Source organism: Stegostoma tigrinum, chromosome 29, assembly GCF_030684315.1.
Source record: "Stegostoma tigrinum isolate sSteTig4 chromosome 29, sSteTig4.hap1, whole genome shotgun sequence".
Lineage (NCBI taxonomy): Eukaryota > Metazoa > Chordata > Chondrichthyes > Orectolobiformes > Stegostomatidae > Stegostoma > Stegostoma tigrinum.
In genome coordinates this window covers 39,276,764-39,301,775 of record NC_081382.1, presented here as the reverse complement: position 1 = coordinate 39,301,775, position 25,012 = coordinate 39,276,764, and the positions used below count along the sequence as shown (strand labels likewise).

The following is a 25,012-nucleotide window of genomic DNA, read 5'->3' as shown; positions in this document are numbered from 1 at the left end:
CACAATCTGAACTCATCAGTTTATTGAAGTATTTGTGTAGAGAGAGAGATACTTAATTAATATTTTCTATATATAAAATAATGGGAGCAGGATTATTATGCTCGACCTCTCAAGCCTGTTCTGCCATTCAGTAGGATCGTGGTGTTCTGATTACATGCTTGCATACCACTGATAATCTCTCACCTACTTGCTTATCAAGAATTTAGCTCCCTCTGCTTTAAAGATAATCAAGGACTCTGCTTATACTGCCTTTTGAGGAAGATGGGACCATCTATGAGAACATGGGAGGAATGAGCGGTGAGGGATGTCCCCCAGTATCTGTGTCAGCGGCGGTGAGGAAACGCTGCTAGGGTCACCAGAGAACGAACTAAGTGGAGGAGATTGGGGCCCCAGCATGGCTAAGCGCTCAAGAAAGACAGTTGAAATTTTAAATATTTCTTTATTTTTCTACTTAATATTAAGAAGAACTTCAATGTTAACTATTACCTTATCTCTTTATTTTTCTCGAGGTGGTCTGTAATGTTGAACTTTTAACTTTGTTTCTCTCTATCACTTTGTACCTAGATACCAAGGTAACTTGGTGACATTTGACACTTTTCACTGTACTCCTGTACTTGAGTACATGTGACAATAAAAAAATGTAAATTTCTTTCTTTTTTTCAATGACTGACCTCTAGTTCTAGATTCTCCCACAAGAAGAAACATCTTTTCCACATCCACTCTGTCAAGATTCAACGCCCGCCCACATTCCCCCCAATGATTTGAGATCTTGGACTTTTTATTAGAATTAGGAAAAATAGTTATCCAGATCCTTATAGGTTTTCAGCGCTTTCACTTTAGCCCTCAGGATTAAATTTTCTGTCATTCAATTTCTCCCTGTTGCAACTCTATCACAGACCTTTTCTTTCATCCTCGTCCCACTGAAAAATATTGAGAAGACAGAATAAAATAAGAACATGCTGGAGAAACCCAGCAGGCCCGGCAGCATCTGTGGAAAGGAATAAACACAGTTAATGTTTTGAGTTTCTTTGGAACTGCAAGTTGTTGGAAAAGTGATGATTTTGGTAGTGTAGAAAAAGAGGGAATGGAACATAAGGGAAAGTCAGGGCATCTTGGAACAAGGGTGTACACCAGAGCCCAATAACGGAGACTGGTGCTTTAAGAGGCCAAGATAATAAAATGTGAGGCTGGATGAACACAGCAGGCCAAGCAGCATCTCAGGAGCACAAAAGCTGACGTTTCGGGCCTAGACCCTTCATCAGACTGTCTGATGAAGGGTCTAGGCCCGAAACGTCAGCTTTTGTGCTCCTGAGATGCTGCTTGGCCTGCTGTGTTCATCCAGCCTCACATTCTATTATCTTGGAATTCTCCAGCATTTGCAGTTCCCATTATCTCTTTAAGAGGCCAACCGTGCTTGGGTCAGGAGGTGGGACTTTTTGTGATCAGGTTGGGAGCCACGTTCCCAGGAGCAGCACCAGGTTTTGTGATTCCTGTCTCTTGGCCCTGGATCGGAGCAACGTACCACAGAACAAAGGACAAAGTGAGGAGTCGGGTTGTGAAGAAGAGTCACAGGTCTAAACTGGTGTTTTGGTTTGGAGCAGTGTAGATGTTAACCGTAGATATTATAGGGCTACAATTGTGGCCTATGCCACCAGTAGGTGGAGCACTAAATTTGGAGTCTTGGTTTTAACTCTCATCCAACAACATGCCTGTTTTATAAGTAAGACCTAAAGAAATTACATTTGGGAGGACAGGCTGGATAATTGTCAGCATACTGGAAATTGCAATTTTATAATGTACGGATCCTCTCCGTTTGAAGAGAACCATTGCACTTTGCTTCCATTTACCCAACTCTGATCTCCCTTAAGAGCTGTCTCTTGGTTTTACATGTACCCAATCTAAGCACTTTCCTTTCAATTTTATGGCAGAAGCCTCTTCAGCTTTTTATCAATGATTGCCTTAACATACAACAGAACAACAAAGATTAGATGTGGTTTGCAATTGTTTAAAATTTTTTTGGACATGCACATAGACTTGACACTGCTGCATGGTTTCACCAATGGTACGTCATGAGTGCAAGTGGACACGTGCAGATGGATCGCAAAGGCTGTTTTAAATGGCAGTACCCTATTTTCTGCATTTGAAAGAAATATTCAGAAGCAAAACGGGAAGTAAGACTGAGCACTAGAAACTGATATGTATTATGGCAATGTGCACTGATACCATTTGAGTTGCATTTTGTCGATTTGCCACCATAAATCCTTTTTATTGTTAAGGATCTATGTTACATATAAAAATAGAAAATAGCTGCAGGGGCAGGTCTTTTGATACCTTAGGGCTACTCTGCCAATCATTATAATCATGGCTGATCATCTAACTCAATAATCCGTTTTCACTTTTTCCCCATACCCTTCAATCCTTTCTCCCCCAAGTCCTATGTCCAATAGCTTCTTGAAATCATGTAATGTTTGGCCTGAACTGGTTTTTGTGGAATCACATTCCAAATCTTGTGGAAATTTCTGAAAATGGCTTTGCAAGCCATTTAGACAGAGCACAATTGGGAATGGGTAATAAATGCGTGTTTCAGAATGCCTGATGTGTGCCAGTGACATTCACCTGCTAAGAAAGAATAAAGGTGGAAAATAATGAAAAACGGAGAGTTCTTGAGAAAATTGGCAGGTCTAGCAGCATCTGTAGAGAGAAAGCAGAGCTAGCTCTCAAGACCTGTTACCCTTCTTCAGAGATAACCCTTCTGAAGGGTCTAGGCCCAAAACATCAGCTTTCCTGCTCCTTTGATGCTGCTTGGCCTGCTGTGCTCATCCAGCTCTACACCTTGTTACCTCAGATTCTCCAGCATCTGCAGTTCCTACTATCTCTGAAACCCTTCTTCAAAACAGACCCACCCCAAGCCGCACCTCCATCTCCTACCTACTAACCTCATCCCACCTCCTTCACCTGTCCGTCTTACCTGGACTGACCTATCCCCGCCCTACCTCCCCACCTATCTTCTTTTCTCTCCATCTTCAGTCCGCCTCTCCCTATTTATTCCAGAACCCTCACCCCATCCCCCTCTCTGATGAAGGGTCTAGGCCCGAAACGTCAGCTTTTGTGCTCCTGAGATGCTGCTGGGCCTGCTGTGTTCATCCACCCTCACATTTTATTATCTTCAAAACAGACTTTTGTTTTAATTAAAGTAAGAAGCTGATTGTTTTGCTAGCATAAACTTTTTGGGCTGAATGGCCTGGCCCATGAGTCCTGGACATTCCAGGGCGTGGCCACATAGCACATGCGCACTATCCGACCGCTCGGGGGTGTGTCCCAAATGACGCCACAGCAACCGAACGTCATCCGGGAAAGCGGGAGGCGCATCGGTACGAACTACATCTCCCAGAAGGCTCAGCGGCGGCCTATGGCGTTGGAGGTCGTCTTCCATCCGGGCCACCCGTCGGGAACTACATTCCCCAGAGTGCACGCCGTGGCCCTGGAGCTCCCCAAGATGGAGACGGTGCCGCTTATTCTCTGCTGAAGGAAAATATCTCGTGAGACGTAAGCGGGGGGAAGGGATCGGGAGAAGAAGCGGGACCCGCACCGGGACATTGTAGGCGCAGGTACGCCCCGTGTCTTCCTTGTGCGCACCCGGCTGCGGATTTTGAAACTCGGCGCAAATGTACGCAGCGGTGCTTTTGTGTCGCTTTGAGGTGTCGGCGCTGAATGGGGAGGGGGCGCGGCTGGGTTAGGCACTCAGTCTGGGGGGGTGGGGGTTACAGCATGAGAGCGGGTGGGCACAACTTTGAGTCTTGGGTAGGGGGCCCCGTTTGGGTCTTTGGGAAGGGGTAGGGGTAGGGGTGTCTTGTGGGGGCGTGTTTGTGTCTGGGGGAGATCTGCTTTGAGTCTCGGGCAGGCGTTTGTGGAGTAAGTTTCAGAATCGGGTTGAATTGCAGTTGTGAGTCTGGGTGTGAGAAGGAGGATTTGCTTCAGAGTGGGGGGGTGGTGGTAGGTGTGTCTGTGCGTGCCTCTTCATCAGCCCAATTCGCTATCACCGACTTTTTAATGTGTATTTTCATCTGAATGTTCAGGTGTTTTGTTATTAAAGCCTAAAGTATCAAAGGCAATGTACACTGACTGCTGGGAATAAGCAGCTCAAGCAGTATTTTTGGCAAGAGGGAAAAAAACGTGATGGATTTCATCAGGCATTGATGTTTGCTTTGCTCCTTCCACCAATGCGAACAGAGCTGCATAATATTTTCTAGCATTTTACTTATTTGATGTTAAAATTAAAATGCGCAGCCAGTTCCGCTATCTGTGTAGCAGATTTGATGTTGAGATGGAGAAGCTGCTGACAGACAGAACCATTGGTCCCTCGCTGAGCCCATTGGCAACCTAGGTGGGGTTTGTGCAGGTTTTAACTTTTATCTGGTTTGAAGAGAATTGTTTCATGTTTAGCATTAGTCGTGTTCCACACCAATTAATTTTCAACTACTTCATCAATGACCTTCCCTCTGTCAAGAAATGAGGATGTTTGCTGATGGGTGATGCAATGTCTTCAGACACTGAAGAAGCCAGTATCTAACATTTTGAGCCTAGATGACTGTGTATCAGAGCTGATATGAATTTTGAACTGACCCACTGTGATTTCAGCACTTCCTGTTTTCAGTACAGATTCCAGCATCTACAGTAATTTTGCTCCTATGAGCCTGTACCTATTTGTTGCAAGATTTGGACAACATCCAGGCTTGGGATAATAAGTGACATTTGTTGCTGTTTAAGTCCCAGATGACGACCAATTTCAAGCAGATTGCATCTATGCATCACTCCTTGATGTTCAACGGCATTATCATCACCGAATCCCTCTATCAGTATCCTGAGGCTGACATTGACTAAAACTAAATTGGATCAGCCATCTAGATACTGTGACTGTAAGAGCAGAATAAAAGCTGGGAAATTTGTAATGACTAACTCCCCAGTGCCTGACCACCATCTGAAAGTCTCAAGCCAAGATTGTAATGAAGTAATTTCCACTTGTCTCAGTGAAAGCAGTCTCAATGACGTTCAAGGCATTTAACACCACTAATGATGTTGAAGTTGACTTGTTTGATACCCCATTGGCTACTGATACATTGGCAGCAGTAGCTACCATCGTAAGATGCACTGCAGCAATTCACCATCTCCTCTGGCACCTTTCAGGCCAGTGACCACTTTCACAACACTGGAGTGTGCTTGCATCATATGGACTGCATTGATTTAAGACCACCTTGTCAAGACAAATTTGGAGTTGAGCTATAGACGCTAGTTTCACCAGTGATACTCTTATCCTATGAATTAATTAAAAAGAAAGTCATAATGGCTACACAGTGGGAACAACTGAATTTGCTTGTAATTCCGCAAAGATTAAGTAATTGGGATTTGCTGAGTGTCAAGATTAACACATCAATAAATGTTGTCTGAACTGTGAGTCGAACAAGGAATTGTAATCCAAATAAGAATTGGGGCGTGTGATTGAGTGGAGAAAGGAAAGCACCTTTCTAATCATTATCGTATAATACAACACTCATTATCAGAGATGCTGTATTCTGAAGCAAGATATAATGCAATATTTTTTTGATAAGCGAAATTAAAAACTGAAATAACTGTGGATGCTGGAAATCAGAAATAAAAACAAGTTGCTGGAAAAGCTCAGCAGGTCTGACAGCATTTGCAGAGAAATCGGAGTTAATTTATTGGGTCCAGTGACCCTTCTTCAGAACCTTCTAAGATAAGCAGTCTGTTTCACCTCATTCTAATTTTTGTTATTTAGGAATCTTGCTGTGTAATGTTGTACTTTGCAGTTGTCTTTCAAGTGGAAATATTTTCAATTTACTTGCAATTTAAATGGCAATATCATCGAAATTTACAGACTTTTGTTTGGAAAGACATCACAATATAGAGTTGGTGTCACACTTGCTACATGGATTCTGGGAAATTAGAGATTCCAGCAGAGGACTAACAGGACATTTTTTTTTGAGTTAAGGATGTTGCCAGGATTGGAGAGCTTGAGTTAGAAGCTGGGATTTTTTTTTTTCGCTGAACCACAGCAGGTTGAGAGATGACCTGGTAGAGGCTTTTAAAATCATGAGACATTGATAAGGCGAATGGGAAAGGCCCTTTTCCCTAGGGTAGGGGAATTCAAAACTAGAGGGTATAACCTTAAGGTGAGAGGACAAAGATTTAAAAGGGACCCATGGACAAGTTGGACCAAAAGGTCAGTTTCTGTGCTGTTTGACTCTATCAGGATGTATTTTGTATTCCAAACCTTTTGTCTGACTATTCTAATTTTTTAATATATTATTATGTTGAATAAGCTTGCTGATGTTAAAGGCAAAATGTGCTGGAGAACTTGAGCTGGTCTGGCAGAATCTGGAGAGAGAAACAGAATTAATGCTTCAGTTCCACTATGACTCTTCTTTGGAGCAATTGGATACAAAATGTTAACTGTCAACAAATGTTGCCAGACCTGTTGAGTATCTCTGGCACATTGTTTTTATATCATATCTCCAGCATCCGTAGTATTTTGCTTTTAAATTAGAGACAGATTAATTTACATCTGCGCCTAATGGCAATAATGGGGCAGTCTGTTTGATCTTAATAGCTGTAATTTTTATTACAGTGCTGAAGTTTGGGAAGATGTCTGATACTACTGATATCTGCCCTCATCTGGATTCAGTAGGAGAAATCACTAAAGAGGAGCTGTTACAGAAATCAAAGGTAAAAGGAGTGCTACTATCGGGTAAATGCCTATGAAGTACAGAAAGTCCGAAATGCTGTTGAAGCATTTTATAGTCATTGCCGGAACTAAATTCTTGCGCTACCATGTTAGCAATAACAGTACAGGCAGTGTGGCCATTGATGATGTTCCTGTCGTGTCTCATTCTTGGCTTAGTGTAGTACTTTATTGTCTGTCTCAGGAGACTTTGAATTTAAGATCCACTCCGACAATAAGCGCTTATCTTGGCTGACATGTCACTGCAGAGCTGAGAAAGTGCTGCTTTTTTTTTCTCCCCAAGTTGTTCATGGTATGTGGACATCACTAGCTAGGCCAGCATTTCATTGCCCATCCCTAATTGCCCCGGAGAAACTGGTGGTTAGTTCCCACCAGAACCTCATTTCCATAGTAAGTAGGAGCACCCACAGTGCTTATTTTATGGGGGGACCTCAGGTATTTTGGCCCAGCAACACTGAAGGAGTTGCAATAGATTTCCAAGTCAGGATGGTGTGTGGCTTGGCAGGGACCTTGCAGGGTCATGGTGCTTCCACATATTTCCTGTCTTTGTCCTTCTAAGCAGTAGGGATCATGGATTTGGAAGATGATGTCTAAGACATGGTGTTTGCTGAATCTATGTGGCATCCATCCCAGTTTTAGAAGAACCCTAAATGTTGGTAAGGAAGGCTTTGCAGCATCAACCGACTCTCTTTGCCATTGTTGAGACTAAGTGGGCCATCTGGTTTCATTCCTTTCTGTCAAATTGATATCCTGTGGATGAGATGTTAACCTAACCTATCTGGTCTAAAACTCCCCAATTCGTACCCAATGAACAACAGGAATAAAATAGAAATGTATGGTGTAAAGAATACATAAATCAGCAAATCTGATTTCCAGAGCATCATGTTATTCTCATCTATATTTAAATAATTCAAATTCTAGTTATTAATCACGAAATCAGTGTCCTTGATATTTTGCCCCATGTGCTGCACACACCCCATTTTTATAAATTAACAAAATCCTCTGGCATATCATTAACAACGTCATGTGGGGTCTACAAAAATAATGAGAAATGCAGGCAATATAAGATGAACTACCCTGCTGGAAATTTCTTTTAATGGGCAAATTTAAGACCTCACTTATCCCATCGATAAATGTAAAGTGACAAAGGCAAAATATTCCAGATCTTGGTTAGCTGAAATAAGAGCAGAAAATGCTGGGAACACGTTACAAGTCAGGCAACCTGTGTTGAATGAGTAAGCTTTCTAATGTTTCAGAATGAGGGAAAAGTTATAAATGGTTTAGGTATTGGACTGTGGGATGGAGAACTAGAGAGCTGTGATAGAGTAAGAGGACAGGAGAGATGAAATGACCAAAGGTTTCATGCTGCAAGGCCTGCAAGTGATAATGGGATGAATTTTCAAAAAAATGCCTCGAGGAGGCAGGACTTCTAAGTCCTGAATTGCTGCCATCTGAAAAGAGTGAAGGAAATGTAAGAGAAACAAGAGGAAGGAAACAAAACTGCAAAGAAAAACCAAGCAAAGTGGGATTGAAAATTATCATCTAAAACTGTTCAGTTTGAGTTGAACCTAGAAAGCTGAAAAGTTCAGTTGCTAGACAAAGTGCTGCTCATCAAACTTGTATTAAAATTCATTGGAACAGTGGAACCAAGGACATAAAGGTTAGTGTGAGCAAGATGGAGAATTGAAATGACAGGATCACTGGAAACTCCAGATCGTACTCCAGGATAGAATGGAGGTATTAAAATTGTTAAAGGTTGTCATCTTTCACCACTGAAAGGAAGATAATGTATGTTTTTGTTAAAGTGCTGAATGAAGCGAAAGATGAAATGAGCCAGAACGGTTGAAACAATGCCGGAGGATTTCAATAATTTATAAAAAATGGGATGCATACAGCACGTGGGACAAAATATCAAGAACACCTAGTTAGTGATTAATAACCAGAATTTGAATTATTTAAATGTAATGACCCTGCGTAGATGCCATCAGAAAATGCCTGATTTTTAGCTAATTTATGCACCTTTGTTCCTTATCCCTTGCTACCCTTGACCAACAAAAAATGTATTGGAGTTGTTCAAGTACTCGCACATTTTTTGTGGAAGTGTATTGTGAATTTCGCCAAACTGGGAGTGTAAGTATGCTTCCTGACTGCTGTGAAATGGTCGAGCTCTAATTTTAAGGTTAAACCCCCTTGTTCTGAATTTCTCTAAATTTGTCTTGTGTCTCTATCCACTGTTTCATATCTGTTTTAACTGAATTGGTGACTTAACTAATCTTTAATGCTCCATTTGCCTTTTTGTATTAATGTGCTATATTTTCTGATTTGTGAACAATCATATTTAAATCTCTTTATATCAGCACAGCCATGGTCTCTGTTAAGATTTACACACTGATCCAGAATGAATAACCATGCACTTCCGCCAGGTTGAGTTCCACTGGCCATGGTTTTACTCATTTGCTGTGTCTTTTTACTACTTCCTTCAGCCATCCATATGACTTATTATGAATGTTAACATATTTATATGTTTGAATGTGGTTACGTTTTGTACCTGTGTATATTACACATTTTTATATATCATGAAAAGCTGAGACCTCAGTTCACATCGCTGGGGCCACCTAGAAGGTGGATGCTCTCATGTTATTTCCAAGATAATTTTATTCAGATTGTCTTTTTTGCATACGTCATGTTCTATTGATAGCATGTTAATCCATCTGAGACAGATGACATCTAACTTTGAAGCAGATTTTGACCTTTTGTGTTAACACTGTAAAGGGGCATGTCTGCCAAAAGCAAGCTTCAGAAAGTTTACCCGACAGGAGCCATTCAAATGAGTTAGTAATGCACAAATATTTTACTTCAGATTTTAAATGAAGGGTACCGGTTTAGGAATTGCATATTTAGCTATATTCTTAAAAATGATGCAACTGCTTCCACGAGGAGATCATGTAGAATTTATCCCTAATACAGAGCTGCTAAAATGGTGGGCAAGTGAGCGCACACCTTCATTTCAATGAACAGCAGTTCGTTTGAAGTTGAACAATTTTTCTTGCAGGCAGCTGAGAAAATAACTGAACAAACACTGATTCTGGTTCCTTCTGCTGCTGCTTAGCGCAATAACTTACTTCAGTTCATATGTGCCCAGTAATACCGACCCAAAGGACTAGATACTTCTGAAAATTAAGATCTGATCTTTTACAGAACAACAGCTGTTTGCTGGTGATTGCTAAAAATAAGTACTACTTTATCAAGTTACAATACCACACTGAGAATTTGTCAAAACTGGATCTTGAATGGTTTTGTGAATGTGTAATAAATACTTGTCACTTAAGAGCATGCAATCAGCAGAAATTGCTCCTGCAGCCACTCATACTGTGTTTCTCTTCATCTGGTAGCAACAAAAATGTGTAAGTTTGTTTTAACATTTTATGTACTGAGCCATTATATTGTCTTATGACAGAGCAATCAAGCTTCTGAACTGCTGGTGCTTTAGGGTTTGCAAGGCATTCTACAGCTAAGTCAACCAGATGTCCAGTTTTCTATCCAGCATGATAGACGAGTTGTGGTGCTCCTGCAGTAAAAAAACAGAATGTGTAAAGCTGATCCGCTGACATATATAATCCTGGTAGTTGCCTCCCTTTTGAATTTGTCATCCTACCCATACACTGAAATAACCAAAAACCTCAAAACCTGTCAACTGTGTCTATGCTAAGAAACTCCCATCTCCTGTTTAATTCACGTGCATGATAGTTTCGTACATTGGGAGACAAAAGCCCCACCTGTCACTTTAGCAGGTCTTGGGAAGACAATGAAGCTAGTCTTCAAAATACCCACTGAATTATATTTGACTGCTGACTTAGAACAGAGGATGAGAAATGAATTTGTGACGAGAAAAGCTGGAATTCTGTCTCTCCCTGCTCTATAAGAGGAAAGGATCAAAACAGCAAAGAAAAACTAAGCAAAGTGGGAATGGAAATTACAATCTAAAATTGTTCAGTTTGAATTGAGCCCTGAAGGCTAGAAAACTGAAAGTGGTTAGACGTTCTCTTGATGGACCTGAATGCCTGGCATTTGTGTGGCACAAATATAATTTCCTATTTATGAACCCAGGTCAGACTCGGTACAGGCACAGACGGATTTCTAGACCTCTCAGCTCCAGCTAGTTTCTTTTTAAACTTTTCACCATTATTTACAACTCAATGTATTGGGATAGGAGATTAGTATTAGGGTGATAAATGTGAAGATGGGAATTTTAACTTTGCATCGTCTATGTGGTGGTCACTGCTACCAGTAGCGAAGGACAGAGTACTTGTGGATAGGTAGATTGAGTACAAGATGTACTTAGTTTTTCCTTTCTCATTATATGCCCACTATTGCAGGTGTGCCCATCAGGGCTCAGTCATTAGGGGTAATTCAAGCTGTTCTGAGTATTGGGCGTAAAATCTGTTATCGATATGGCATTTCACTGTCTTTGCTCTCTCAACAATTCTTCCAAGTTATATTCATAGCTTGTACAGGTTTTACACTTAATTGCATCATGTTTTTCCTTTCAGGGTACATGTCAGTCATGTGGTGTTGGTGGACCAAATCTATGGGCCTGCCTTCAGGTAAGGTGTAGTTTCTATTATGACCATTGTTTCTATGCTTGTAGAAGTCCCTTAATATGAAAATAATTGCTGACTAAATAGACGACAATATCTTTATCCCAAGTTAACTATAGTCGTTGTTCAGACATTGTATCCTTGTATAAGTCTAAGGGTTGCTGTTTGTTCCAAATGGGGTATATGTTCTTTTGCTGCCTGAGCTTGAAGTTAAAACTTGTGAATAAAAACCAAAAGAACTGCAGATGTTGTAAATCAGGAACAGAAACAAAGTTGCTGGAAAAGCTTAGTACTTCTAGCAGCATCTGTGAAGGAAAAAACAGTTAATATTTCGGGTCCAGTGACCCTTCCTCAGAACTGATGGTTGCTGGGAACTTCACTATCCACTACAAACCCATTGATTCCCACAGCTTCCTGAACTATACATCCTCACACCCCACTTCCTGTTAAGACTCCATCCTATTCTCTCAGTTTCTCCATCTCTGTTGCATATGTTCAGATGAGATCACCTTTGACAAGGGGACCTCTGAAATGCCTGCCTCTTCTTCAAGCGAGGATTCCCCCACTCCATTGTTGACAGGGACCTCAAGCAGGTCTGATCCATCTCCCGCACTTCCACTCTCGCCCTCTTCTCTTCCCTCCCACAACAGCGATGGGGTTCTCCTTATCCTCACCTACCATCCCACCAGCATCCATATCGAGAAGATCATCAGACGCCATTTCCGCCACCATCAGCCAGATGCCATCACCAGACACATTCCCCTCCCTCCCTTGTCCGCCTTCTGCAGGGACTGTTCCCTCTGGAACATCCTGGTGCACACTTCCTTCACCCCCAACACCTCCCCACAGCCCTATGGCACCTTCCCCTGTAACTGGCAAAGGAGCAATACCTGCCCATTTACCTCCTCCCTCTCCAGTATCCAAGGGCCTAAGTATACTTCCGGGTGAAGCAACATTTCACCAGTACTTCCCAGAATCTAGTCTACTGCATTTACTGCTCACAGTGTGGTCTCCTCTACATTGGGGAAACAAAGCGTAGACTTGGCGACTGCTTCGCAAAACGTCTATGTTCTGCTCGCAACAAAGACACTGAACTACCTGTTACCTACCACTTTAACGCACCGCCCTACTCCCTGGCATGCTGCGGTGTTCCAGCAAAGCCCAATGCAAACTGAAGGACCAACACCTAATTTTCCACTTGAAGACGCTACAGCCCTCCAGTCTCAATATTGAGTTCAATGATGTTAGGGTCTAAACACTCCCATGTCCCAGCCCCTACTCCCCACACCAGGCCTTGTTACCACATAGCCTACCACTACACACCCCCTGTTGTTACTCACTAACAGCTTTTTACCCTCCCAACCTGATTGTTAACAACTCCTTTGTCTGTCCAGTTGTCTTCTCTTGCTCTCGCTCTCTGGGCTCTATCCTATCATTTACTCCCTATTTTCTGCATAGAACTGATGGTGACTGGGAAAACGTCAGTTTATGAGAAAGAGTCACCAGACCTGAGACGTTAACTCTGTTTTTTCTTTCACAAATGCTGCCAGACCTGCTGAGCTTTTCCAGCAACTTTGTTTTTGTTTTAAACTTTTGAATATCAACTTAAGTCCTTGATGTTTTCAATCCATGCCTCTCTTGATTTTCTACACCACTGTAAGGTCACCCCTCAGCCTCTGCTCCAAAGGGGGAAAAAATTTCCAGGCTCTTCAGCCTGTCTCTGTAGCTCAAAACCTCCAACTCTGGCAACATGTTTGCAAATCTTCTCTGCACCCTTTCAAGTTTAACAACATTCTTCCAACAGCAGGGATACCAGAAATGAACACAGTGTACTAGAAGTGGCCTTGCCACTGTCTGGTACAGCCGTAACTTAATGTCCCAACCCCTTTATCAATGCACTAACCAATGAAAGCAAGCATGCCCAATGCTGCCATCACCATCCTGTCTGCCTGCAACTCCAATTTCAAAGAATTGTGCACCTACATTCCCAGGTCTCTTTGTTCAGCAACTCTCCCCAGGGTCCTACTGTTGACTGTATAAGTCCTTGGTTGCCTCAACAAATTGCAGCGTCTCACAATTAATCTAAATTATTCCCCATCTGCCACTCCTTAGCCTGTTGGCCCATTTGATCAAAGTCCCGCTGTAGTCTTGTTTCTTCCTTTGCATTTTCTCACAAGTGTATATTGACCATTTGTATGTTGAATTTAAAACTGCATTGGTTTAAGGCCAGGGAAGCTGGCTTCCTATAAAAGGCCTATGTGTAAAACATTTGGTAATCCGTTTTGTGTGAAATGGTGGGTAAATACATATTCAGCTATTTTCTCTCTCTGGAGAAAAAGGACCAAGTGCATTGGTACTGATCCCAACAACAGGGATATATATATTCACCAGAACAGTTTGAAGCCCTAAAATATGCTTATGAGTGTACCTCTCTGACTGCCACAGGAAGAACGATGGTGGAAATGTGTGAATCAGTTATTCTCCCAATTTGTTAGTTCAGTGCATCTAATGAAGTTGAGAAGATATTATTGGGGAGGATTCAAGAATTTTAAAAATGTAAGTTAGTTGCTGAGGGAAAACTGCCTTCTGGGAGACCAAAGCAGGTGTAACTCTGATTTCAGACATCTTATTAAAGCATTAATATTTTCATTTTCTGATTGTATTTCAAGCCATTTTATTTGTGTTTCTATAAAGAAATGTATTGCTTGCTTATTTCTGTGTTTTTCCTTCTCAAACAGAATGGCTGCTCCTACATAGGATGTGGGGAGTCATATGTTGATCACAGCACATTGCATTCGCAGGTAATTATGGTCTTAGTAAAGAGGAAAAGATTGCATTTTTCCTCTTTCCTTTGCGAGAAGGCAGGGAAAAGATTCTGCTGTAGACATCTGCAATAATTATGACCATATTGATGCTTTAGTTCCATTGGCGGATAAATATTTATTGCTGGAAATAAGTGGCAAAATCCTTCTCCCTTTTGCTCCCATTTTGTTTCGTTTCTTGGTGTTCCTAATGGTCTCCTGATCTCAACCATTCTTGTGATCTGACCAAAAACATTCAACATTTGATGCCCATATTATTGATAACTGAGTGTTAGATAGCCCTGGAACTGGATTTGACTGGAAGTAGCTATGGTGTTAGCTGTCTCGCCGTATGAGTCATTTTTTATTTTTGCAACTTACTTTTCAACAGTATTAGGGGATATTGCCTTCAGCGTCTTGATCAGCGGTCTTTGCTTCCTGAGGTTCAAACTTCTTAATGATTGCAAACTTTAGTTATTAGAGATGGTGACTTTAATACAAAGATGTCATTGGAAGAATTCTCTTCAGTGGAGTTTGAATATATTTATTAAATCTTAATTTTGGGGCATGCTGTTAAGTATTCCAATTATCATATTAAATACTTAAATATCAAACAGAATTCAGAATCTTTTCCAAGTTGTCTGATTATCGCCATTCTTGTTTTGTCTGCTACATGCTTACGAGCACCGAGATTTCAGTGATTCAAAAAGAGGAAAAAGAATCATTGAAAAGGATATAAAAGTTAAAAACCTAGCTAAAAATGAACTGCAATAAATAACTTTCAAGGAATACAAGGAGCTAAGATAGAAAAGCTCGCTGGAGATGCCGTTTTTGAAGTGCACGTTCAAAATGCTGTCCATTTTTCAAGAGAACAGCAATCTCTCTTTTTGACAATTTCTATTGTTACATATCAGCATGCTTCCATACCATGTATGTATCTGGGGGGCTGGAGGCAGAAATATGGAATGTAGAAACTCTGTATCAAATTAATTGTTTAAACCTCAGTTTAGTAGAAAGAACTGAAAGTGATAGAATGGAGAAGCTAAAATGATCTTTCAATTCTTTACACTTGGGATTGGAGGGATAGTTTGGGAGCCAAAGCAATCTGTTTGATTTCAGTGCAGTGACACTGTCAAAAGTGATGAAGGAACACAGACTATTTTGGAGCTTTTATAAAATTTTATTTTTAAGCAAAGTTGTGGAAGTTTCCACAAACTGCCTCTCCTCGAGATTCCACCACTTGTATTACCTTGTTAGTCAGCTCAATTTAATTGTTTTTTTCCTGCTGCAGGCTAAGAAGCATAACTTGACTGTGAACCTGACTACATTCCGAGTATGGTGTTATGCGTGTGAGAAGGAAGTTTTCCTGGAACAGCGATCCATTGCACCGAGCCCAGCACTGTCAAGCAGATCAACAGAGCAGGTAGGGCATAGGGTTAGGATGACTAGTGCTGCTGTTTTAAATATCAGATTTTATTTTCACATAAATACTCTCAAATAATGAAATCTAACTTTCCCAGAGGTGCATTTTTACTCTGGATCGACCGGGGTAGCTGGACATCCTGGCTAGAGCCTTGGTATTCAGTCTGTCAGTAATATAAAAATAGCTGTGTACAACAGTGCAAGCTAGTATTTTTAAGCTAGTACTTGAGTGTTAATATTTTTTGTCAGAGGCATTGCAGTAACTAGGTGAAATTTTGTTTTTAATCATCAGGGCCCTGGCTTCGCGCTGGGCAGTTATCCACTCAAAACTGTTCCCATTGCTGTTGCAGATGAGGGAGAATCAGAGTCTGAGGAGGATGAGCTAAAACCAAGAGGTAAGAGGGTTGCAGACCGGGCGAAATGTCCACGAAGCAGAAAAAATTTAAAGTAGATACTATGTTATAAGTCAGTTTTTGGCCTTAAGAGAAAGTACGAACGTGCATCCAGTTTGTGTACAAATGTGTTTGTCTTGACACCCCCAAAGTTGACTTCTGGCAGTTCATTTTAATTTACTTTCTCTCCTCAAATTTATATGCTAGGGCTCACGGGCATGAAGAACATCGGAAACTCCTGCTACATGAACGCTGCTCTACAGGCTTTGTCCAATTGGTAGGGCAAATTGTTGACTGACTCTAGCTTGTTTCCATTAAATTTACTGGAAAACTGAACTGAATGTGTGACCTTTTTCTGATGGGATTTTCATCCAGAGCCAATAGTGCTTCCTGAGACTGGGAGAATGGTCTAATGGTGGGAAATGCATTTTCCATTCTCATTCGTTTCCTGAATGCAGCAATACTTTTGAGTCAGGGTCTTCCATAAGAATCACGTCACGTAGAACAACGCAGCACTGAAGGAGTCCATTCTGCTGTTCACATCTGTGCTAATTCTTTCCAGTTAGTCTTTCTCACTTGCCCTTTCAGTATAAGCCTGCAATTGAATCTGCTTTTGCTGCCATTTCAGATGGTGCATTATATTCTGTGATGCAACTTAAAACAGTTCAAACAAAACACTGTCACTTTTATGGCAAATAGTATTCATGACTATAAGTTTACAAGAAGTTGTACAATTTTGTGCCCTCATTGATGCCTGTGCTAAATGAATCCTGAAACCATCTTTAGCTGCACGTTCAGGCAGATGAATCTAGCTTATTCAACCTTCTGCACTTGTTTTTATCTAATTCATGAACTGACTTGATGTGTAGTTAAAATGTGACAAGTAAACCTTTATGTGATGAAGACTTGTATCTTTGTTTTAGCCTTATTTCCCTCATTCAACTGCAATTTGTTATATTAATAAAGCCCCTATATTTCTGGCGCCTGAAACTTGAGAACTTTAAAGCTGGTTGTGTTTATTTAGTATTGCATTATTGTAGGACTGAATTTGTCACTTGGTGTGATGTTAGATCAGTTACCGTCCATCATCTTCTAAAGCGTAACCTCTTTCCTGTTGCAGTCCACCACTCACCCAATTCTTCTTGGAGTGTGTAGGCTTGGTTCGTACAGACAAAAAACCAGCTCTTTGTAAAAGCTACCAGAAACTGATCTCTGAGCTTTGGCACAAAAAACGGTATGTACCATACCATAATAAAGATAGACTTATTTTCATACAAAGGTTACAGTGCTAAAGTGTTGCTTTTAGATTAGAGAGGTAAGCCAACACTGTTTGTTGAACTCAGTGTGTTTTTGTGTATTTGCATGGCTTTTGTAACTTGAATGTCGTCTGAATAAATGGAGACTATTCAGTATTTTAAATCAGCTTGTCAGTCTAAATATGTATGAGTGTACAGCACTGAAAAGAGGAATTTTTCCTGTTTAGATTGCAATAGCAATTTGTCAGTTAAGTAGATTTCACCTGGTTGTTTTGACAACCAGTGGATGCACACTGAGCAAAGAAGGTTGCTTGCTGGCACATTCTAACCAATCTATTTTTAAAGTCTTGTTGAGAATTTCAGAATATGTTAGAATAACGCAATATACTTGAGAGTTTTGAATATTGTTACAAACTGCTCCTGTGAATTTCTGCCAATTTGCAACTGAAAATTGTTAAAAGCCACTCCTGTGAAGTTCTCCCAATTTGCATATTAAACTTCTAGCCTAAGTGATACAAGCAACCCTCTGTTCTTTTCTGCTTGATAGTGAAGTTCTTGTTTTAAATTCTTCTTATAGCTCTTGAATTTATAATCAAATCTAAAATAGATTTTGACCGGCAACATTACTTGGTGAAATGCACTTGAATGGTACTAAACCAGCTTCAGTTGACATACGTCTTCAACACGTGTGTGTAACAGTTTTAATTAGAACTGAACCAACACTCTGTTCAGGGAGATCATCTGTATGAGAATCTCTAATTAAACTGTGCTTTTCTTCTGCATTTAACCATTTTTGGTACCATGTAGGGAAATTTTATTTAGACTTGTGCTGTACCTATCCTAACTTAATGCAGTTCCTGAGTTAAAATGACCAAAGGCAAGTGTTCAGTTGTCTGCACTTGACCCTCCTAATAAGTAGAAACATAAAATGTGGTGACTGTATCTGTATGTTGTTTATTTTCTTTGCAAATGTTTTTGTTGGCTTGTGGAATTTTAATGCTGTAGGAAATGAAAATGGTGTTTTTACTTTGAGTGGTAGTATAGATGCTAATAACCCACAGATTATTTGTATGGTCACTATTTATCTTTGTGCACTGCACTTCGTATCATGAGTCCTCTCATCCACAAAGAAGAATCCAGCTTAGCACTCAAGTAGCAGGAGGCTGAAGAGAAGACATCTGGTTTAAGGGGTAAATCTCAATATTTAGCACCACATTTATTGTAAGAACCAAAGAGAAAAAAACAAGAGACTGAAGTATGTATCAGATAGAAGTAAATGTATAGCGTAGGAAGAGACTTTATTGTATCAAGTAAGATTGACTGGTAATGCTTTCACTATAATTAATTAATTTTTCTTTCTTGTGCAGTCCTAGCTATGTTGTTCCGACAAGCCTTGCCCATGGCATTAAGTTGATTAATCCAATGTTTCGTGGCTACGCACAGCAGGTAAGGCAGGAGAGATCATGTGTCCTTGAAATAAATAGTATGACAATATTCTGTGTAAATTTATATATAAAAGTAGTGTGCTTCAGTCTCCCAACCCTTAAGTATGTTGAGGAAAGCTATCTCATCTATCAATCCCACTTACGCTAGATTACTGGAGTAGATTGCAATCTTCTCAATTCAATGAAAGTACTCTTTGGTACTAAATTTAATGCCCAGCTAGTTGCCTGTTCCTACAACTTTACCATTCTTTTGTGACCTGCTACTTTCTCTCTATAACCATAGGTCCGTAGAGCATTCATTCACATCGCATGATTCTTGTTCTTACAGTGCCATTTTGCACTCTCATTTCTTTGTTTTGTTTTGTCAGTTGAATGTCAGCTTTGTCCATTGACAGCTCACTCCCCTTCTGGGTTATGAGACTGAGAAATGAACTCCCAGTCCAGGACTTGAACACCCACACCTTAGGCTAATGTTTCAGTGTAGAAATGAGCAAATGTTACACTGGGAGAGTGCAATCTTTGGGTTGCATCAGTACAGCTAGGTCTTGCCTGTCCTATCGGGTGCACTCTCCAAAGAAGGATGTGCACTCTCCTGATGTTTTAGTCATTGTTTACTTTCAACTGACAATGAAAATTGATTAACCAGCTTTTTATTTCACTATAGAATTGCAGATCTCTCTTTGAGGCAATTGTAAATTGGTTTTTGCAGAGCAAAAGGAGCCAATTTCTAATGTTAGCACTTGTGCTTGGTCTCATCGTGCTTTACCCACATTTGACTAAAATATCCTCCTTGCTTCTTTTCTGCACTATAAGGGCTAGGTTCATGCTTCATCTCAATGTTCATTTCCTAAGTGAAAGCCAGTTTTTGTGGGTGTCTGGTATCAACTCGAGGTCTCAATTGTTCTTATTACATAGAAGCTAGGAGCAGGAGTATGCTATTTGGCACGTTAAGCCTGCTCCACTATTCTTTAGGATTGTGGTTATTACTCTGTCACAATACCATATTCTTGCTTTCTCCATGTACCCCTGCACCGTTAATGCATTGCGCCATTGTTGCCTGAGAAATTAAGCTGAAATCATGTCTCAATGAACTCTCCTCTTGAAGTATGTATTCAACTAACATCAAGCATATTATAAGGATATTGCCAGTCTTTTTACTGTAGTGTTGTAATTGTAAAGTATTATTTAACTCCCATGTGGAAACATAGAATTGTAGTTCCCTCAAATTCAGGAAGAGCAATGATGTGTACATTTTCATAACATTTGTGTAAAGTAAAAATAAAAGTCTGAACCAGAATTACAAGCAGCTTCCTATTTGAGATAACAAAGTGTGGGGCTGGATGAACACAGCAGGCCAAGCCGCATCTTAAGGAGCACAAAAGCTGACGTTTCGAGATGTTGCTTGGCCTGCTGTGTTCATCCAGCCCCATACTTTGTTACCTTGGATTCTCCAGCATCTGCAGTTCCCACTATCTCTCTCCGCTTCCTATTTGTATCCTTTAGGTCACAAATGTGTGCCTTTAGCCTCCTTGGTGTTTAGACTTAAACGTTACACACATCTCTGTTGTTGCTTCTTGAGAAGTAAGAGAGGAAACTATTCTTGCAGAAGTGGAGTTACTGTGATTAGCATGGAATGTGTCAACTCTGTATAACAGATGTGCTGACATAATTGTTTCTTATTTTAACTTAGTTTCTTTAATTTTTCACTGGTAAATAGTTATACGATATCTAAGGTTTAGAATTGTGCAAAAATGGAAACCTTATAAGAGGATCTTTTTTTAAAAAATCTGTTGGACTGAAAATTTCACTGTTGACAGAGTATGACCCACTATCAGATGTAGGTTGTCCTTCAGTTTGGAGCTTCAGATGAAAAGTTAAAAATGGAGCATTGTTGTTGCAGTGGATGGCAGCTTAAAAACCCATTAAAATAAAAGCTTTGATCAGAAGATCAATTCTTGTAAGAAAGGTACTTCAGCCCATTTTTTTCTGAATATTAATCTGGTTGCCTTCTCACTGTAAAATCCAGCATATGTTTCTCAACAGCCCTTCATTGCAGCCTGTTGCAGCTGTTGATCTACAATTTTTTTTTAAAATCTACAGAACTTACTAACGTTTGTCTTAAGCCTGCCTTTCATTTGTTGCTTTTGGGATATATGAAAGAACCCACCTGTGCTGTATATAACATGTTGCCTGTTGCTGGGAATCTACATAACTGATCTGTAGATCATTTGTAAAAATGATCCAGCCAAATGGTGTTGTAATGAAGCATCCGTTTGAGCATTTTACTGATCACGCAGTGCTTATTGCTCGTAGCCAGCACTTTACACTGGAGGTGGATGGAGTGTTTTTCCAACTCTCCTTTGTGTTGCACAGACAGAAGTTAATTTTGATAACTTGCTTTGTAGTTGATGGAAATCTTCCTGAGCTGTGGCTGTGTTCAGTTTTATCCACTTATGTGGCTCAAAATATTCTGAAGAATTGTTCCTTGTCCATGATGTTTATCATCAGCCATCTGTTCCAAATTCAGCAGTTTGTCTGTCCTAATGAACACATGGCCATTGTTTCAAGCTGTTATTGTTCCATTAACTGAGCATGATGACAAACAACAGAACTAACGCTTAACTCAGCTTGACCTATGCTGCCCTGTGAAGTTATAGAAATGAGCTGCATTGGATGCTGAGATAACACGGTGTGAAGCTCTTGAACACATCAGGCCAAGCAGCATCAGAGGAGCAGGAAAGTTTCTGAAGAAGGGTCTGGACCTGAAGCGTCAAACTTTCCTGCTCCTCTGATGCTGCTTGGCCTGCTGTGTTCATCCAGTGTCGACAGTTTCTTCTTTCTCTGCATTGGATGCTATTTGTTATTCTTAGAGGACCTGGAAGTGCAATTGCATGTCCTGCTGATATCACAACAGAATAGCTATACATCTTCCTAGACCTCGAATCATGTAGATATGGAGGATGAAGGCAGATTTGTGAATTTCTTTTGAACTTTGGAAAACAAAAGTGAGCAATTTATTTAAATTAATTTTAAAACCCTGTTTCGGTAAATAATGCTTCCTCATTGTTACAGTAAACTTTGATCTGAACCAGTTTGTGTTGGATTGAATAACAAAAGTTATCTTTGTCAGATTCTGCAATGCATATTTTCTGCTGAGTATTCGTCTTGTTGTTTTCCCTATTTTTTTTTATGGGACAGATGTTCTGGGGACCCAAGTTCAAATCCTGCCATGGCAGGTGGTGGAATTTGAATTTTTTTCAAATGTAGAATTAAGAGTTCTAATGATGATTGTGAATCCATTGTCGATTGTCAGAAAAACCCATTTTGATCACGAATGTCCTTCAGGGAAGGAAACTGCCATCCTTACCTGGTCTGACTACATGTAACTCTAGACCCATAGCAATGTGATTAACTCTTAGCTGCCCTCTGGCGATTTAGGGATGGGCACTTAATGCTGGCCTAGCCAGCGACACTCTCCTCCCATCAATGAACTTTTTAAAAAATGCATTTGACAAATTTGTAAACAAACAAGTATTGAACTGAGTTTAATGGTAGAAGGTAGTTATTTGTTGGTTTTAATGTCTCACTCGCAGACTTGAATTCACATGGGGAGGGAATGTGCGAGAAATGGAAAACAAACAAAATGGTCAGCTTTTAAAGTTATTGAACTGAATATGAGACCTTGAGGCTATAACGTCCCAATGGAGAATAAGTTGTTCCATGAGCTGTGTTCTGCTTTTGTTGCAGTTCTTTATTATATCACTTTGTTTCTGTTTAGTTCACAGCTCTGTGTTGTTTGCAGAATGTACACATGCTGTAGTTTGTGCTTCAAACAAGAAAATCCTTTGAAATAGTTGGCATCATCCTAATCATGACAAGGTTCACTATAACCAGGTTCCTATCTTACTGTGATCTACCTTGTCTGAGAATTATGATAATACTCCATTTCAACTTGCTTTCTGTCATAATTACAAGTTATTTTTTAAAAAATGTGGCTGTACTCTGAAATATTGTGCAATTAAAACATTGAAACATAGGAGCAGGAGGAGGCCATTCGGCCCATTTGAGCCAGGTCCACCATTCATCATGATCATGGCTGATCGTCCAACTCAGTAGCATAATCCTGCTTTCTCCCCATAACCTTTGATCCCATTCACCCCAAGTGCTATATCTAGCCACCTCCTGAATACATTCAATGTTTTGGCATCAACTATTTCCTGTAGTAGTGAATTCCACAGGCTCACCATTGTTTGGGCGAAGAAATGTCCCCTTATCTCGATCCTAAATGGTCTACCCCAAATCCTCAGACGGTGACTCCAGTTCTGGACACGCCCTGCATCTACTTTGTTTAGTCCTGTTAGAATTTTATAAGTCGTCTCATTTCGTCTGAGCTCCAACGAAACAATTCTAGCCTGGTCAACCTCTCCTCATACTTAAGTCCCACTGGCCCTGGAATCAACCTGGTAAAATTTCACTGCATTCCATCGAGCAAGAACATCCTTCCTCAGAAAAGGAGACCAAAACTGCAATAGAATTCTAGGTGTGGCCTCACCAAGGCCCTGTAAAACTGCAACAATATATCCCTGTTCCTCTACTCGAAATGTCTCACAATGAAGGCTAACATAGCATTTGCTTTTTTTTATTGCCTGCTGCACCTGCATGCTTACCTTCAGCGTAGTAATCTGCCACCTTGTTTTTGCTTCCAAAGTGAATAACCTCTCATCTATTTAAATTAAACTGCATCCACCATTGATTTACCCACTCACCCAACCTGTCCAGATCATGCTGAAGGATCTCTGCGTCTTTGTCACAGTTCACCCTCCCACCCGACTTGGCATCAACTGCAAAGTTTGCAGATGATGCCATTTTATTCCCTTGTACAAATCGTTAATATATATTGTGAATAGCTGAATAAAAGGGAAATTTGTAGTTATTGTGTATTCTTCTATTTAAATACGTTTTATTCCTAGCAACTTGCAACCAAATAAGGGAAATGGTAGCATTATGCCAAGAGAGCAGGGCAGTAAAATTTCTTTAAGATGTTCTGGCAAAGACCTGGCTAAGGCACAGTAGATCATTTGCTCCTTCCTGTGCAATATTTATAACACTTTAGAGTGGTTTCTTTATTAGCGATGGAGACCAGAAGTTAAAATCATAGTTTAAAGTTAAAAGCACAAAGGCAAGGCAGAAAAGAGATAAAAATCATCCTAAGGAAGGCCAGTATTACTCAAGGGATATGGGTTAAGTGATGGCAAGAAAATTGTTTAAAAAGTGAAGGGGGGGAGGAAAACAAATAATTTTTAAAGTCTTGTAAATTACAGCTAAGAATCATTAAGATAATCAAATAAGGACAATTACCTCAGTGGGGAGGGGTTGAGCCTGTGGAGTTCACTGACACAGGCATGATCAAGCTGGCTTGAGTTAGAATGTCCCGTTCCTGCTCCTACCTTCTGATCTTCTATTCATCTATGAAAGTGCACAGACAATGTAAGATTGTCCTTTTTGAAGTGGAATTGTTGTAATGCAGAAAGCATACAGAGGTCAGAATTTTACCCAGCAAAGTCACACAAGCAAACATGTCATAATGACAAGATTCTTTCTGTTTTGCTGTTCCTCAAAGTAGTGTAATGAGATACTTTACATGCAGCTGCGAGGGATGATTGAATTAGTATTATTGATTTGTTCTATCCCAGTTAAGACCATAAGACTCTGTAAGAAATAGGAACAGGAGTAGGCCATTTGGCCCATTGGGCCTGCTTCACCATTCAATAGCATCATGGCTGATCCTGACAGTCCTCCTGTCTCCTTTCCTGTCCTTTCTTTGTAACCCTTGATTCCCCTAATGATCATTAGGAAGGGTGGACTGACTCCTTTCCTTCTGTCACTCCTCCACTGGTCACCACAAAGTTTGAATTTAGAAAGGAACTGATATTGTCAATATATGAATTATCAATGTGTCACTCTGTATCAGGAACAAGTTGACCAATTTCTTTTAAAATAACAAAACAAAGAACTTATTGCAAAAATCTTATTTGAGCAAAGGTGCAAAGATAATTTCAAAAAGTGCTAAATTGTGCAGATTTATCCAGTAACGTTTTTGAAAAAATAACTCATTCAACTCCCACTAAATCAGGGATAACATGTTTTCTTCTTTTTAAAAAAAAATCCAGAACATTATCTCAAGAATAATTGCTCCTTGGCCAAATTCCAAAATGCTGGTGTGCACCTGTAACTCGTTGCACAAGCTATCAATACTGGAATTTCTTTCGCTAGGTCAGGTATGATCCTGTTTTGCTGGAGACGGTGATGTAAACTTAGACTTCTCCTTTAAGAGCCCTCGA

At 40.3% G+C, this 25,012-nt stretch overlaps 1 protein-coding gene across 4 annotated transcripts in view; it reads left to right on the top strand.

Moving 5' to 3' along the window:
- The first annotated feature begins 3,477 nt into the window (after nucleotides 1-3,477).
- usp20 (ubiquitin specific peptidase 20) overlaps nucleotides 3,478-25,012 on the top strand; it is a 50,924-nt gene continuing 29,389 nt past the window's right edge. For 2 of the 4 annotated variants that reach the window (XM_048558722.2, XM_059638402.1), the window contains exons 1-9: nucleotides 3,478-3,608; nucleotides 6,644-6,741; nucleotides 11,308-11,361; nucleotides 14,094-14,156; nucleotides 15,448-15,579; nucleotides 15,871-15,973; nucleotides 16,178-16,247; nucleotides 17,091-17,204; nucleotides 18,594-18,672. In XM_048558722.2, coding sequence (XP_048414679.1) covers nucleotides 6,661-6,741; nucleotides 11,308-11,361; nucleotides 14,094-14,156; nucleotides 15,448-15,579; nucleotides 15,871-15,973; nucleotides 16,178-16,247; nucleotides 17,091-17,204; nucleotides 18,594-18,672 — 696 coding nt within the window. In that variant the 5' untranslated portion in view covers nucleotides 3,478-3,608; nucleotides 6,644-6,660. Of the gene's footprint in view, nucleotides 3,609-6,643; nucleotides 6,742-11,307; nucleotides 11,362-14,093; nucleotides 14,157-15,447; nucleotides 15,580-15,870; nucleotides 15,974-16,177; nucleotides 16,248-17,090; nucleotides 17,205-18,593; nucleotides 18,673-25,012 lie in introns of those variants that run through there. The other 2 variants (XM_048558723.2, XM_059638403.1) reach the window with 2 other exon arrangements.